Below are 16211 nucleotides of genomic sequence, written 5' to 3'. Positions count from 1 at the left end.
CAGTCAGTGAGTTGAGGGTTACTTTTCCCCAATGTGGTGTCTGTGTTGTCACCCACTACCAAGATAAGCTTTGCAGCTCATGGCAACAGGGTAATTGCATATGGGATGTCAGGCCATTGTAATATGTTCTTGCCAACCACTGTGTCAGGGGTGAATGCAGAGCCCTTAATGTGCAGGCAGGTAATGTATGTGTGAACAGGTAAGGTTGTCCAAGATGTCACAGTGCAATTTGTGTATGGCCTAATTGGCCTGCCAACCACCCATGCAGGATTCACTTGGTTTGGTAGTCCAGGAATTGTGTGTCCTGGAGGTTACGGGAAGTGGACAAGTACTGTGCTGCTGTGGCGGGTATGTCACCCATCATGTACATGATAGCATTTGTGTCACCATCAGCGGTACACAGGTGGATTGCTGTGGTTGGCCTCATGGTTTTCCATTGTTGTAGCATGTATAAGGGAGGGCATGGCATGTCCAGGCATGGCATTAGGGGATGTTGTAGTTACAGTTTGTGACTGTTATGCTGGCATTGACCGATTGCACCCTGTCTCCCTATCCCACCCTCCCATCCTCCCTCTCCTCCTCTGTCTTTGTGTGCATCAGCATCATCTGGTGAAGAAGAAGGGGCACTGGTGAGTGGGGAAGTTGCAGTCCATGGGACCCAGGAGGCTGAATCCAGCTGAGCCGAGGGGACCAGTGGGGTGGAGGGCGAGGGGAGTGCCAGAGGGGAGACAGGACCAAAAACATCTTCAAATTCCTCCTTTGATGGTGGCTCCCTGGCAGTGGCGGACCCACCTGGGCCCATGACTACATCATCCTCATCCCCCACCCCTTTACCTGCCCTCCCTGTAGTTCCCCACCCAGTTACCTGTGCCCGCTCACCCAGGAGGGTGGGCATCTCCTACATCTCAGGCACCTTTGACCCTGCCCCAGTCAGCCCTGCTGCATTCATTTAGGGGGCTATTGACCTCCTGAGGTCCATTTCTGTGGGCCAGACAACCATTGGGAATGCCATCCAGGGACTGGCATCCCAGATGCAGCAGTCAAATGCCTTTCTGGAAGGCATTCACGGTGCCCTGTCTGCCTGCAGAGATTGTTTAAGGCTCTGGCCTCCTCATTGACAGCAGCCGGTGTTCCTACTCATTCCGTCCTCCCTCCAACTTCCTGTTCCCACTCCCACATCCTTCTCCCATCACCCATGGTGGTATGGTACCTACATACCACCATGCATCTACAGCAACAGACCCAGATCACAAGGACAAACATAGGAACACAGGAGATATCACCGCCATGCACACACACAACAGACACAACAACATCCACTCCCTATGCGGACTCCCCACCATCTCTCCCCGCACAGTCACATCACCTCTCACACCTGCAGTCACCTCCTCATCAGTCCCAGATCCTACACCATGTGCTCTCACTGCCACTGTCACCACAGTATCACTCTCCCACACATGCAACCCATACACCACATGTGCACGCACCACAACTGCTAATACAGCCACATGCAGCACATCCACCCTACCTGCAGACACCACCATAACATTCACTCACACATCCCCCTGTCATGTCCCTGTTTTCGCTCCCCCTCCTCCCAGTACACCTAAATGCCCACACTCACACACCCAACAGTCACACAGCACACACATGTCATCCACCCAGGCACCTGCACCCAAGGCACCTCCACGTACACATCTCTTAACCATTCTCTCTACCTCCACTCCCAAACACCTTTCCATTACCTAACTTCTGCTCCTAAGAAACGTTTCCTTCAAGAGTTTTCCTGTTCCCCCACTGACTCAGTCTCTGTTCCACCCAAACACCCTGCTACCCTTCCCAACCCCTGCCTTCCCCCTCACAGTCCTATTTTGGTTCTCCCAAGGCCCCTTCACAAACTGAGACATCCACCTCCACAAAGTCTGCAGTTGCCCTGCCCAAACCCTAGCCAAAACACACTCCCTCCACCTCGAAGGCTGTGTGAAGATCCACATCCCTCCCGGCTAAGCCTGCACCTTCCAAGGGCAATTCAAAGAAGCCCCCTCCAAATCCACCACCAAGGACCCACCCTCCAAGTCCAGGATGAAGGAATACCCTTCCAAACCCAAACTGCCCCACCACATCCCTCCCTCCATTCCTGAGGTGCCTGCGTGCCTCATTGATACCTCAGCCCTGTGGAGGTCAGCACATTGCAGTCAGGAATTCCGTTTTTTTATACTTGTTCTGCGATTACATCTGCACATTACACCTGCACAACGGCAACGTTTGTGGCAATCGTGACAACCGTCTCCTGGTTTTCCTTCTACATGTATGAGTGGTGGATGTGTGATTTTGTGTTTGTGTTGTGTGCACACTAATGTCCTTTCCTCCAGTGTGTGCTAGGCCGGTGTACTTACGGTTGATGTCTTGGTCGGGGTCATTGGTCCTGGGGGTCAAGTGCCAGCAGGAGCATTGGGAAGACTTGCAATTCACGTGCCATGGCGCCTACGGGCGTGCCTGTGTTCCTGAAGGTGAGTGTTCCCTTTCATGTTGTTCATTTCCGCCAGGATTTTCCTGGCAGTGAGCCTGCCCCGGAAATCCTGGAGGTGTGGAACCTCATAATATGGTTATGGTAGACAGCCTGGCCGCCAGCCTGGAGATGCCTTCTGCAGCCCGCAGCGGTCCGTCTACTGTGGCGGTTCTGCAGGTGTCTTACCAGTACTAGTGGTATGGTGGTCTTCGCTGCCAGGGCTGCGGCAGTGCAACCACTACCCCCACCGCGGCGGTCCCCTGACCGCCAACACCATAATGAGACCCAAAGTCTTTTGCCATTTATACAGCAAAATCTTTAAGGATATGATTGGCACAGTGCCATCCTCACTGAGCTACCTATTGACAAAAGTCTTTCAACACTCTAAGTACAGTATTACAGCTTTGGCTTGGTATACCATCCAAGAAAATCTGGAATGATCAAAAGCAACCCCTGACATGTGTTTCACTATCCTTATAGGCTCATCCGATAGGTTTAGCTTTGCCCAGGAACAAGGAAGCACCCAGTGTAAGTCAAAACAAAACCATTTCAGGGTTGGAGTGACACCTACATTATACAAAGAAGAAGGGTGAACTCTGGGTAGTTCCCAAGCTTAGGTGGAGAGCAGCTCTAGTAAGGAGCACTCTGCAACCCCAGTGACTATCTAGTGTATTTTGCACTTGTATATTGAAGCATATCCCTGATAGGTCAAGACTCTAATCTAGAAGCAAATAAAACGACTGTGGTAGCTGCCTTCTTTAACTGATCAGACTTTAGCTGAATTTGTAGAAGCCACTTCTCTTAATTATTATCTAGATGCCCTAAATAGGTAAATGTAGGAATAATTAGAATCATAGTGCCTTTTACAACAAATGTCCTTGTTTTATGGATGCCCCAAATCATCACATACATCTTGGTAAGATTCACTTTTAAAACCAGTGATTGATAAACATAGCGTATGTATCTAACATGGCCTCTAACCCATTTGCTTTCAGGCCAGAAGAACCTCAATGTCTGTGTACACCGGTACTAATCGGAAACCAACCTTTAGTAGATCTGTAGTAGATTTCAGGAGTACCCGTTCCAAGACATAAATGTATGACTAAGAAAGGGGCTAAAACACATGCCTGTCTCACTCCTGCCTTTACTTGAAACAGTCTGGCATACTCTCCTTTGAGCCAAAAAGAATTCTGGTAGTGATATTTTGATACTAGTGGCTTAATAGATGGATAATGTCAGGATCACCCTCCATGGAGGACATAACCCACCACAATATATTATCAGTGAGGCAGCTGGAGGCCCTCCTAAGCTCCATAAAGGTGAGGAAAAGGAAATCCTTCTTCACCGTTATATATTTAGAAACATCACATTATAAGTTTAATCACTGCTCAAGGGTACCTAGACCTTTCCTGAACCCATTGAGCAGCTTAGTGAATGTTCTTCGGCCCAGTTTTTTACCCTCTCCAGCAGGACCATTGCCAATATTTTAACTGAGCCATCAAGCAAAGAGATTGGGCAATAGCATTGTGGATCACATCCATCTCCTTTTTTTTAAAGCTCAGGAAAATTATCATAGGCCAAGAACAGGGAAGGCCTAAAACATGGGCTGATAAAGAAGCCCACATCAACAGTCCTTTTTTAACAAGCACTGCTAGAAATGCATTTCCCTAATTTTGCATTTTGTAATTTTTAAAAAAAATGCCTACTTACATTAGAATAAATTACAAGAATCTTGCACATTCCTATGTTCCTATGTATTGGGATAAACTCATATCTGCAAAACAATTACGAAAAGAGCTGTTTTGTTCATTTTAACACATATTTCATATGTGGTCTTATTTGGCAAGTGCATTTAAAAGGAACAGTCAGAAATGTTCTTTTTGTATTGTTAATTAAAAATTGGTTGGACCATTTGCTGCATGAAAGGCCATATCCATGGATTTCCCATAATAAAGGATAATTATGTTTTCTGTACAATATGTAATATAGAGATCTACAAGGCAATTGCAGTCTGAATTGCATGCTTCAAATTGTAATTTTATTTTCAGTCAAAAATAATATGTGAGTCAGAACACCAACTAATGCAGGAAATCATCATTCAGTCCTGTCATCTCCATAATTGTACACATACTCACTTTAACATGGTTAGTTTCTTTCCTTCATATTGCAAGGTGGCTCGAGAGGACTTTGGAAAAGTATTTGCTACTAATTCAATGTTGATATTGATTCAATCAGTGTGATAAGTTATTGAGTCAATCAATGAAAACTTTTGTTGGTTTAAATAATTCTCTCTTCATAACTTTTAGAGATTGGAACATGATGGCCCTAAGCCTGAATGTGCATAATGGCACTTGCAATAATTGTGTTTATCATGGTTAGGGCCAAATTTATAAGCAACCTGCATCGCCGATGGATCACTTGTTGTGAGGCAGTGGCAGCGCAGGCTGCAGGCCATATCTACAAGACCATGCAAAGCCACTTTGCCTGGCTTCACATGGCCTTGTGAATGTGGATTAAGGCAACACAGCACAAGTCATTGCATTGCCTTACTTTGCATCATAGAGGCATTCCATGGGTGTTGCTGTTAGTGTTCCCATGCAACACCCATGGATTTGGATGCTTTCCTAGATTTACAAGTGTGGGAATTTGTCAGATTCCTTTGCCACCTTAGGGGTGGTGTTAAAGTTGAGCAACAGGGAGAAATAACCTTATTTCTCCCTGGTATTTCCTCTTTTATGTGTGCTGCATTCTGCAACACACTTAGAAGGAGGACATCAACTCCATTGATTGTTTTTCTCTATGAAGGTGTCCCTTCCTGCACAAAAACAATAATTCCCACAATGCAGACATCCTTGCACCATGGTGCAAGGGCGCCTGCGTTGGTGCACGGCAGCAATCTGTGCACCAGCGCAAGGGGAGAAAACATAGATGCACTATATCGTGTAGGTAAGGCACATTTATGCCCTTTCCTGGTGGCACAGGGCAGTTCAACATGACACTGGCTGGGCTGCCCTGCACCATGTGCCTTGTAAATATGGCCCTTAGTGTGTATGGACAATATATGTGTTGTTTGAAGAACCTAATTTGGCACATTAATCAAACCAGGAGTATTACTTGAGATTTTTCCATTTTTCAATTCAGTAACATGGTATTTACTAATAATTTTTAAGTGTATCACATACATACACTGTAGAAATATTAGATATCAGACAGTACATCTTCAAGGACATTGAATTCAGAGCCATGGAGTGCCACTTAGGAATCATGCAGGAAAACATTCCAAGGTACATTATTGTGTTGGTCATAATATACTGCTTCCATATTTCTTGAGTCCTCATTTGAATATTTTTCATTGATGTAATTGTTCAAACTCTTCACTGTGTTTCAGAAGTGTTTTTGACCAAAGAGATCATCAGTCTAAGATGGCTGCTCATGCACTGAAATCCGCATGCCAGCTGTGGTCGACACAAGCCTGCATGTTCTCTCTTCCTCACTTTCAGTATGTGATGGTTTTGATCTAGAAGTGTTTTTGTGCTCACAGATCTTGTCCTCTACATGTCTTTGCTTCTATGATATAACCAAAAGAAGCCTTAAAGCCACAAGTGTAGAAAATCCAAAGTGACTCATCCCAATTCAGATTGAGCACAACTTTATATTAACTTTTAGTGTTTTGCTTCTACACAAAAATGGAGATGAAACATCTCCACTACACAGACTAAGGAAGCCTTTCTCACTAACCCAATAGACTCCGTACTCAGCCCATAAAAATAAAAGTATTTTCTAATTAGCAATATCATTATTTTGAGAAATGTGATTCACAGAGTAAACAACAGCCTTTTTAGTAAAATGATTACACAAAAACCTATACAATTGAAACATATTTTCTCAGATTACCCTAGGGATGTGTGGTTTGTGTTTACTGATGTATTACATTCCCTGTCAGAATAGAGGCAGGAGAGTGGCTGTAGCATTTAATATTTAATTTAGTTGACCAACTAAGATATCCTGGCAGGATTCACCACAGAGGACAGTCAAAACAATTCTTGGGTTAGCTTACATTTTATAATGGTTATTTAGCTTGGTCATTGTTTAGGACTAGCTCTCAACAGTTCAAAAAAGCAGTACAGTTAAGAAAAATGACATAATAGAATTTCAAAACAAGGTTCAATATAAACATCAAAACTGACATTAAATTGCTGAACTGAGAAAGTGAAGCAACTAGGTAAAAATCAAGACACCATCAGCCTTTGAAATACTTGCCCAAATTATTTTAGTGAAAGGATGTGGGGCTGGCTTCCAGTTCCTGTGGCAAATGTCAGACAAGCAATCAAGTGTTATAGTAGAATTGTTTGTGTGCAGAAAAGTCATACACTTTTAGGAGACCCAAAGTGGATAAGGCCAGAACGGATCTCTGAACTGCACCTGGTGTGTATGCGATGTCCCTTCTCATCGCACACATGGCACTCCCACATGAATTCCCTGTAGTAGTGTATTTAATATTTGCTGGCTGGCTTGACCATTGATGAACTAGTATAATTGTAGTCAATTAGGTGCTTCATGCACTAGGTGATCTTTAGATGAATCACAAGTTTTTGTGCAATCCTCACTGTCACTCAATTAATTTTTCCACATGACAGGTACTATAAAGAAATAGACTGCCACTCGATAATTACCTTTTTAAACGAGGAATACATTTTATTGAAATAAGTATGAAGTTACCCCCCTAAAATCATTTGTTGATGGGTTTACTTTATGATATTGTTTTCTAATGTATTTTTCCTTTTCCTCTAGATTTTCAAAAAACAGATCCACATCCTAAGGTGCTCCCACTCATCACAGGGCTCTAAGGGCCATATGTACGAACACTTTTTCCCATAGACACAGAATGGGGAAAAACCTTTGCTACATCTGGCCCTAAATGTGTAAACACATCTGTCCAAGGAAAGAGGACCCTTTCAGAACAAAACTGTCATATGTTGTCGCTCAGTCCTACAAATTAATGACAGGACCCACCCAAATTAATGACAGGACATACTGCCTTAATTTCTTCTGGTAAAATAGAAATAGCTAAGATTTTTAGTCATCAAACTTTTCATATCTGTTGGATGCACAGGCAGGTTTCTGGAAATGAGCAACCTCTTTAGGTGGGCTGATTTATGGTTGAGTGATACTCATGCTAGTACCAAACTCTGCTGTGCTCCCTTTGGGAGACTTGGTAAGCTCCACTTGTGATCTCATCTGAGCATATGGGAAGAAGTGATGCTCCCATGCAATGATGGAACAACTATTTTAATATTTACATGAGGAATAACTCTGTGTCCACCTACCCCCGTTTATTGAAAGATGTGCACATGTATAAGAGATGCATTCTGTTATTCCAAAGGGAATTGGGATCTCAACAGAGGTGCATGCCTGTATCACTCCTGGCTCACCCTTGTAATGCTGTTCTTTTAGTACTTGATAGATCATCATTCAGGCAGGGAGACTTTTAGTAGAATTACATCATGAATTGATTTAATTTGTAAGCCATATTTACAGTAACCAGAAAGAGTTGGCATTGGCTGAGGAGGTATAACAAAATAAACACTTCAGAAAGTCTTTTTTTTAAAACATGTATTGAAAATGATACATTTTTTTACCCTAAATAAATATGCATTTAATAGAGTATAAGAGGATCATATTGTTCAATAACACACCATAAAGACACAGTCAATAAAAAAAGGAGAAATATGAATATAGTCTATGTTCTGACTTTAATTATTGTGGGTAGCCATCATAGATGACCATTTATGCATGTGATTATTCTGTGTTTGCCCTTTATATGAAGGTAGAACCACATTCACAAACCACCACATATAAATATGCCATACAGCACTCATTTTACAACTGTGAGTGCACCTTGGGTAAAAGTGTAATGATCAACACATGACCCTTATGGACATATTTACAAAGTGCTTAACAGTTGGAGATTCTCAGATTCTGTAAATCTGAGGGTTTGTAACTGCTAAAACACTTTTTGAAATGTAGTAAACGAAATTGATGATTCTGAAAAGGTTTTCCAAATCTCCAAATGTTAAGGAAACAATAGGAAATCTGTATTTGGGATTGGACTTTGTTATGTCTATTCCAAATATCGATTCCCTTTAGTCTATATTACATTTTGGGACTGAAATCTAGTGGCGAAACAATAATATTTTACCACCAACTCACAGGAGGTAGTAAAGCATTCATAAACAGCAAGGGGTCCCATGGGCAGTAAACAGTAGTCTATAGAACAACTGCCTACTCCTAAAAAAGGTTCTGTAACTTATTTATTTTTAATTCATCCCATGTTTCCAAGAGGAAAACTGTCTGCACTTAAAAAATGCTTTATGCAGACCACCATCCCTGTGATTGTGGCCACTTCTAATGGGTCACAATTTGCAAATTACCTTATAAATATTGATTAGGTAGATCAAATTGTGATCCACTGCAAGTATGTGTTTTGTGAGCTGACCTATCATGACATAGTTCAGTTTGAAAAATCAAAAAGGATTAGGGTAAAGTTAGTGAACAATTTGTGACCCCTTTTACCAAATGATTTCTTTGCACAAGAGGGCCTAAGTATCTACAATATATTTTAAAAGTCCTAAAAATTGCACCTGACAAACCATGTTAAGTATGATTCCAATACTGAGAACCTAGTGCTTCAAAAATACTTCTTTCACTAGTGCAGCCTGTAGTATTTATTCACATTGTAGAAAAGAAATGGCATGTTCTTATTAGTAGTAACATGTGTGCCTTAAATCATATCAAAATTAAGATTTGCTGGTATAACTTGGGGTAAGGGTTATACACAGATGTATAACCTAATCTATAAGAATACATTTTGGAAGTTTTTTAATGTCTGGTATTTGTAAACACTGGCACTAACTTTGCCTGGTAAGGGCACTATTTATGGTAGTATTTGCCCCTGAATACTTTGAAATATAAGAAACAATCTTCACTGATGATGCTTATATTCTTAAAATAGTGCTATCCTTTCGCCAAATGGTAAAGTACTCCTTCCTTGGTGGTAATTCTAATACCACTTAGATGTTATAGTCAATCAAATTATAAGCTACTGTGATTCCAACCTAAATAAACAGTATAGCCAATACTTCTTAAAAGTGTATTCTGTTTAGTCAACATCAAGCTGCAAGTGTTTTAAAAAGACATATGTTAACCTCTTATGATATTTACTTAATTTCTTGCTAAAAAAATACATCATTAACCGAAGCACTCATCATTATGTGTACTATTATGCAAGGAGTAATTTCTTGAATGTCATATACAATTAAACTTTTCTAAAAATAAAAAGTAGATCAGAACCAAGATCAGAGCCAAATCCAAAAAGCACAAAGCAACAAATATTATACCAGCATATCCCTATTTTATTTTATAGTGAATATACAAAATACATCTTAACCATAACATTTGCATTGACCTTCCATGCAGATATAAAATTGCTTATGCAAAGGACAAAAACAAAAAGCACTGTTGATGTATTTTAAACTTTGCTCTTCATACTTCAGTTTGTGAACGGGACTATCACATCACTGAATGTTTGGGGTTCTTCAATGTGAGGGTCATTGCTATTTACCTATTTATAAGTGTAATGCACTTCATCACTCATTTATATTAGTGTGGATCATTACCCATCAGAGGTATTACTGTTCATTATCTATTGGTCGTCAGAGATTACAGGGACTTACACTTATGTTTTTAAGATAAATAATAATAGAACTATGAAATATCTCTCAAATATGGTGGTCTTGTTATCTTCCACATTTACTGAGATGGCAATCAGCTATTTTGCTAGTCAAGGAGAATCACATCATTTTAAAACTGTGATACATTTTTAATCCATATTTTGTAGCACTATGAGGTTGAATATACATTCTAAATACTAAGCCTATGTTAGACAAACTATAATTTGGAAAATTGCATGTAAATTAACATATACAAGTACTTTAAAACATAACTTTGTCAGTAAAGTGAAGTAACTACAGAATATTACCTAATTTGTAGCTTTCTTACCTCACTTTGAGATTCCCTTGCTGTGGCTGACCATCATATATTGATAAAATATCAAAATCCTCCTCAAGAGCGAATGTGTGGAATGACAACTGTATCCTGTTGCGCTCACCCGTGATGATAATCCATGTGCAGTTTGCATAATTTGGATACCCATGAGGAAATCCAGGGCTTTCCACTGTACCGTTTGGACCCTGTACGAGACCGCCGCAAGTGTGACCTAAACCAGGAGCAAGACAAAAAGCACATAAATAATCATGATCTTTCACAACACCTTCTTTATTTGCTATTATACCTACAAAGGATTTGGTCTTATTTAGAGTTTGGTGAATAATATATTATCTCACAAACATGACAGATGATCTATCCACCATACTACAATTGCTTTGTACTCTTAGGCACTTGTGATAGTTTGATAGAGTATCATCTTCTCCAAGCTTTTAATAATGCCCTTAGTTGCTTGTCTCAAAATGTCTATGTTAAATAATGCATAACAAAAAATGCTGCAATTATTACATTGTTATTTGGTGCAGCATAAAGAAATACTATTTTAAACATGAATGTTGGCCCATGACAAATACACTTTTCCAATAATCAACAAAATCTAAAGGGAGATTTGCATGCTTCTATGTCATTATCTGACATACCTACTGCTTCATATGCAATTCAAATTCAGTACTAATTTAATGTTGGATATACTATTGTAATGATTTCAATCTGCAAATAAACAAATTGTAATCTTGATGCAGATGGAAATGCTTTCCACATAAGATAGAAAACAAATCAATTCTTCTCAGCTATTCTGCACTGCTAAATGAATACTTTCCCCAATTATTTATGTCAAATCCTCTATGATATAGTTTGTAGTGTTTTTAGACAAACATCAAATAAAACAAAGAGTAGCCAAAGGAGGTTATTAGGAAATAGGATTGTAAACAGTCCACCTATTTCTTAAACTCTTCCAGTATGCTATTTATAATTTGATGTAGTATATTTGACAGCAGTTCAGCAACTTTGTTCTCTAGTCTGGGCTAATTTGCAACCATAGCCATTTCTAGAATGAATTCTCAATTCCCTAGCCTCTAGTCATCAAGATCAAGATATTATGGTTGAATTAGGAGAAGCTAAGTCACAACTAGTGGGGAGAATTTTTTCGTCCTCCTTCATAGCATAAATTATCACAAGGGAATGGTTAATTATTAATTGATGCCTTGAGTGGCTCAAGATATTTCCGGTTTCCAGACTCCCATTTCCATTCCAGACAATGGACCTGAGAAAGGCTTGGCAAACATACTTTATTTTCATGAGAGACATTTATCATTCCACAAAAGCATAATACCATCTCACAGTGTTAGCTAGTGTCATCTAGTTGAGTTCTGCTTGGATATATGAAGGGCATCCCCGAGTGGGACATATCAGTATATCTAGGGCATTGCAAAGAGCAGGTCAGGAGGTGTAAATAATAAATGTATAATAAGTAAATGGCAACTCACTTAGCACACTTTTTCTATTGGAGGAAAGTAGCATAATTGAATTACAAATGCAGTAAAAAAAAAACTTCATGAGCAACAGCAAATAATATGTGCTAGCTGCTTGCCTGCAAATGGGTAGAGCAGGTGAAAACACTATTTATATGTGTTATCCTATTTTGAAGCTAAATTACAAATAATAGCCCAATTATTTAAACCAGGAATACAATTACTGATTCATTGTATTATCTTAGTAATATTTTGAAAGTTTACAAATGACTTGATAAGTGAAATATTGCAAATATACCGGATCTGATAAATATTCTTACTTGTGCTCTGGACACGTTACCGAGGAACATGTGTTTTCTTTTACAGAACCACTTCATGGCAGAAATTGCGACCATTAAATTGGTCTCTGAATGTTTTTCATCTTTGCAAATTTTGTAACTATAAATACAGATGACAGCTGTCTGTTACATTGTGTGTCCTCTCTGAGATAGCTCAGCTGTTATATAGTAACCTTTTGGGGACAAACCAATCTCCTTCATACATTTTCAAGTTATGCTAAATACTTTTGCTGCCCACTGGTAAAAATTCAGAAACCACCAGCTAGCCTCTGTTCAGTGATACAAGAAAGAATGCAAGAAACAACGTTAAATGTATGTACCAAATCTGCTATCACTCAATTTAGCAAGTGGGAATGAAAAACGAGTACTGCAGCAAAACTGGCCTTCTGCAGTGGCATTCTAGACTGCAATCTTTTCAGGAAACTTTTTTGCTGTGTTACGAGTTACGACATGTAATTGGAAACCTTTTTCACTAACAAGCCTTTTTAATTTTCTTGTAAGGCCAAAGTGGATGTCACAGGAAATGGACCAATGGCATGGAGGTAAATATCATATGAGGACTGCAGTGTGTATTTGCATGACCATGATATCTGATGAAAATATATGGCTGCCAGGAGTAACCCTGTGCTGTTTAAAATCACAATAGTAACACATGGCAAGTGAAAATGCCATTGTTGAGGAGGATAACCTACTTTTACAAATTAATAATAAGTAGTTTATAAAATCTGCATTATACGTCTTCAGAGCAGGGTTCCAAAAATATGCAAAAATAGCACACAATGGGCCTTATTCAGAAACTGCATTTTGTGTTAGATTTAGTAGTACTAAGATAACACTTCTATCGTACTACAAAATTAAATTCACTAACCTACTTTTAGAGGCCTACGCCTCTGTCTCTTCTATATGTGTGTCTATCTCCAGCACAACTGCAGAGATCTCCTCTCACATAAGTATACATTTTGGTACTAAATGGGGTAGTGAAGGGGAAATGGCTGAACATGGGGAATATTTATGACTACACAGGAGGAGTTTAAGCTGGAGTAAAGAGTAGTTAAGGGACAGCTAAGGAGGGGTTTAAGTCTGGACATTCATCAACCTAAAAGAGTGAGCCCATTACTATTCACAGGCTACACCTCTGTGAGTATCACAGCCAAAAAAGACCCAAAATATCATAAATGTACTTCAGCTTAGAGCTGGGTCAAGCACTGCAATACCCTCCCATTGGAAATAACAGAGGCAGGGCCTGAAACTAAAAGTCCATAAGAACTAATGTTTAATTAAATTAAGGTATAACAACCTATTAAAAATATAAATACATGTTAAAATAAAACAGCAAGTTAATACAACTTATATACTAGTTTATTTTGAAATATGTTAATAGCTATTTTTAAATTCAAATAATAATGTAATTTAAAATATTTAAGGAAACTAAATTAATTATATTCCTAATGCTAAATATGTATGGTACATAAAAAATAAATACACATTTCAAAACTAGGTGGGATTTCTTTCATTCAAATCTTAAGAATAAATACTTTTAAGTTAATTTACTATATTAAAAATAGTTACATATTTAATATTAGTGTACCATTTATTATTTTCTTCTGCATTTACAATAAATATTTCACAATCATTTACAATAATATTAAGCATTAAAATATGTTTGCAAATTTATTTTTAAGTCTAATAAACTTTGAAACCTTTCCCTTTATTTTACAATTGGGAGATCCCTACCTATTTGTGAAAAGTTACAGATTGAAAATTCAGGGGGTGGAGATATTTAATTGCATTTGAGTAGCATTACTCTTGTTAATGGTGATTAGGCAAATGTAGTTGCTAACTCAAAAGTGTAAGAGTAAACCTATACATGCAAATTTAATTACTTGTAAGTTTAACTTTGGGAATAGGCCAATACATTTAGAAAGTGTCCCCTCACTGTAACTGAAGCCCTAAAAGCTATTTCAACATGTTGGTGCAGCTACATTGTCCTTAGATTAGACCTATATGTGGTTAGAATATTGAATTCTGCATTTCTGTCTTGGACAATTCTAAAAAATGCATTCAATGTAATTGTTCACCTAATATTAAAAAACGTATTCAATGGTGAAATCAGATTTTAGTGAAAACGTAATTTTAGAAAAATGTGCTTTGGCTATATGAACCAGAATTGGCCCAAACCCAGCTCTACCTTTCATGATACTATCAGCACTGGAATACCCATCTAACAACCCTGGATCAGAAGACAATGGCCTGTCCCTGAGAGCAGGAAGGACAGGGTGGTCCTAGCTGCTCACTGCTTAGTAGGAATTAGTTATCTGGCCATGGACAGGAACATCCCAAACAACACTGGATAACTGAGGCTTTTCTACTATTCAATGCAGTCACAGTGCAGGAGATAACTATTTTTTATTCCTATTGTCGTGAAGGTTTTCATCATCCTAGTGAGACTACTGTATTCAGGTGGCAGAATCATCTGTAGTGGGGGGGACTGAGTCTGATCCTGTATCACGTCACCCCTGTCTGCTGAATCCAGGTTTGTTCGGCTTACTAGCAGTGCTTCATCTCCACCCAAGAGCAGGGATGATTGGGGCAACCGGGCACATGACATACATGACTCGTCAGGGGAATCGTGGTCACTTAGATTTCATCCGTTTCTCTCAGGTGCATTAGTCTGACATGTGCAAGGGCAATCAGAGGCAGACTAAAGTTCAATAAGGCTTTATTGAAGTAACTGCATCTTATATAATAAAGCATGTATTGTAATAACTAGGACGATGAAGCACAATAAAATTACAACTGTGACAAGGAGAGTAAAACACAAGAATAATGCTACCATACTGTCACCAGGTTTTGTAGGGATAATTCCTACCTAAGCTATGTTAGAGCACAGCATGTTAAGTTCTAATTCTGCCTTTCAGGTTCCCCCTGAGAAGACATCATCCCTCATACCTGAGCAAGATGCTCATAGTCTACATAAGTAGCTGTAGAGGAGTGCTCAGCAATCAGCATACAGTCGTGGTTATCTGGCTGGAATCTCCCTCTCACATACATGGGTCGAAGAAGGTTTTTTATAATAAAACATCTTATATTCCATGAAAGGATCTCCACATAAGAGTGTGTATGTTTCTGTGAACACTGGAGACAAAGCGTACCACTTTTGCTGGTAACCTATCTTACTGCAGCTTTGAGAAAAGCACAGAGTGAAAGAAATGTCTTGTTTAAGAATACAATGCTGACCAAGGCAAAGAACAGTTAGATAGAGAAAATAAAACAAGACCGCAAATGTGGCTACTGTTAAAATAATTAACAAAGCTAAATAAAATATAACTAGGTTAAAGTGCACAGCGGCAGGCCTAGTTTGCTAAAATGATGTATACAAAACTAATAGCTAAAATGGGTACGCCACACTGTCAGGTCGGTAAACAGCTCATCTAAATAGGGGAAGAAGCTGAATACAGACATGCATGGTGATAGAAAGATTCTGCCACAATGAAACATGTGTTCTTAATTAATTTAGCAGTAAGGCAAGGAGGAAGTTCTTAAAGGAGGTGGGGGACTAAGAGAAGATAGTTAGCACTGTATGACAAAAATCATCCTACCTAGTGTACAGAATAAACCTGTCACCTTAAGCACCTATCCCAGAACATTTGTGCATCTTAGAAGACCTTACTTGAAGAAGAAGGTTCTACCAGAATAAGAATCCTGACTCAAGGCTTTGCAGGAATAAAATTACTCAAGGTTCATAAACTGCTGACTCCTGTTGGCATCCTGTGTCTATTTTTGTGATCCAAGAGTTATGTGTTTGCTTGTTTGTATGTTTGCTTACTTCAG

At 39.3% G+C, this 16211-nt stretch overlaps 1 protein-coding gene across 1 annotated transcript in view; it reads right to left on the bottom strand.

Annotated features, from left to right (window-relative positions):
• CSMD1 (CUB and Sushi multiple domains 1) overlaps window positions 1–16211 on the bottom strand; it is a 5088256-nt gene that overhangs the window by 4434481 nt on the left and 637564 nt on the right. Inside the window, exon 2 of the mRNA XM_069235813.1 lies at window positions 10568–10784. Within this exon, the coding sequence (XP_069091914.1) occupies window positions 10568–10784 (217 nt within the window). The remainder of the gene's footprint in view (window positions 1–10567; window positions 10785–16211) is intronic.

Source organism: Pleurodeles waltl, chromosome 5 (assembly GCF_031143425.1).
Source record: "Pleurodeles waltl isolate 20211129_DDA chromosome 5, aPleWal1.hap1.20221129, whole genome shotgun sequence".
Lineage (NCBI taxonomy): Eukaryota > Metazoa > Chordata > Amphibia > Caudata > Salamandridae > Pleurodeles > Pleurodeles waltl.
This window is presented reverse-complemented; position numbering and strand designations above follow the sequence as displayed.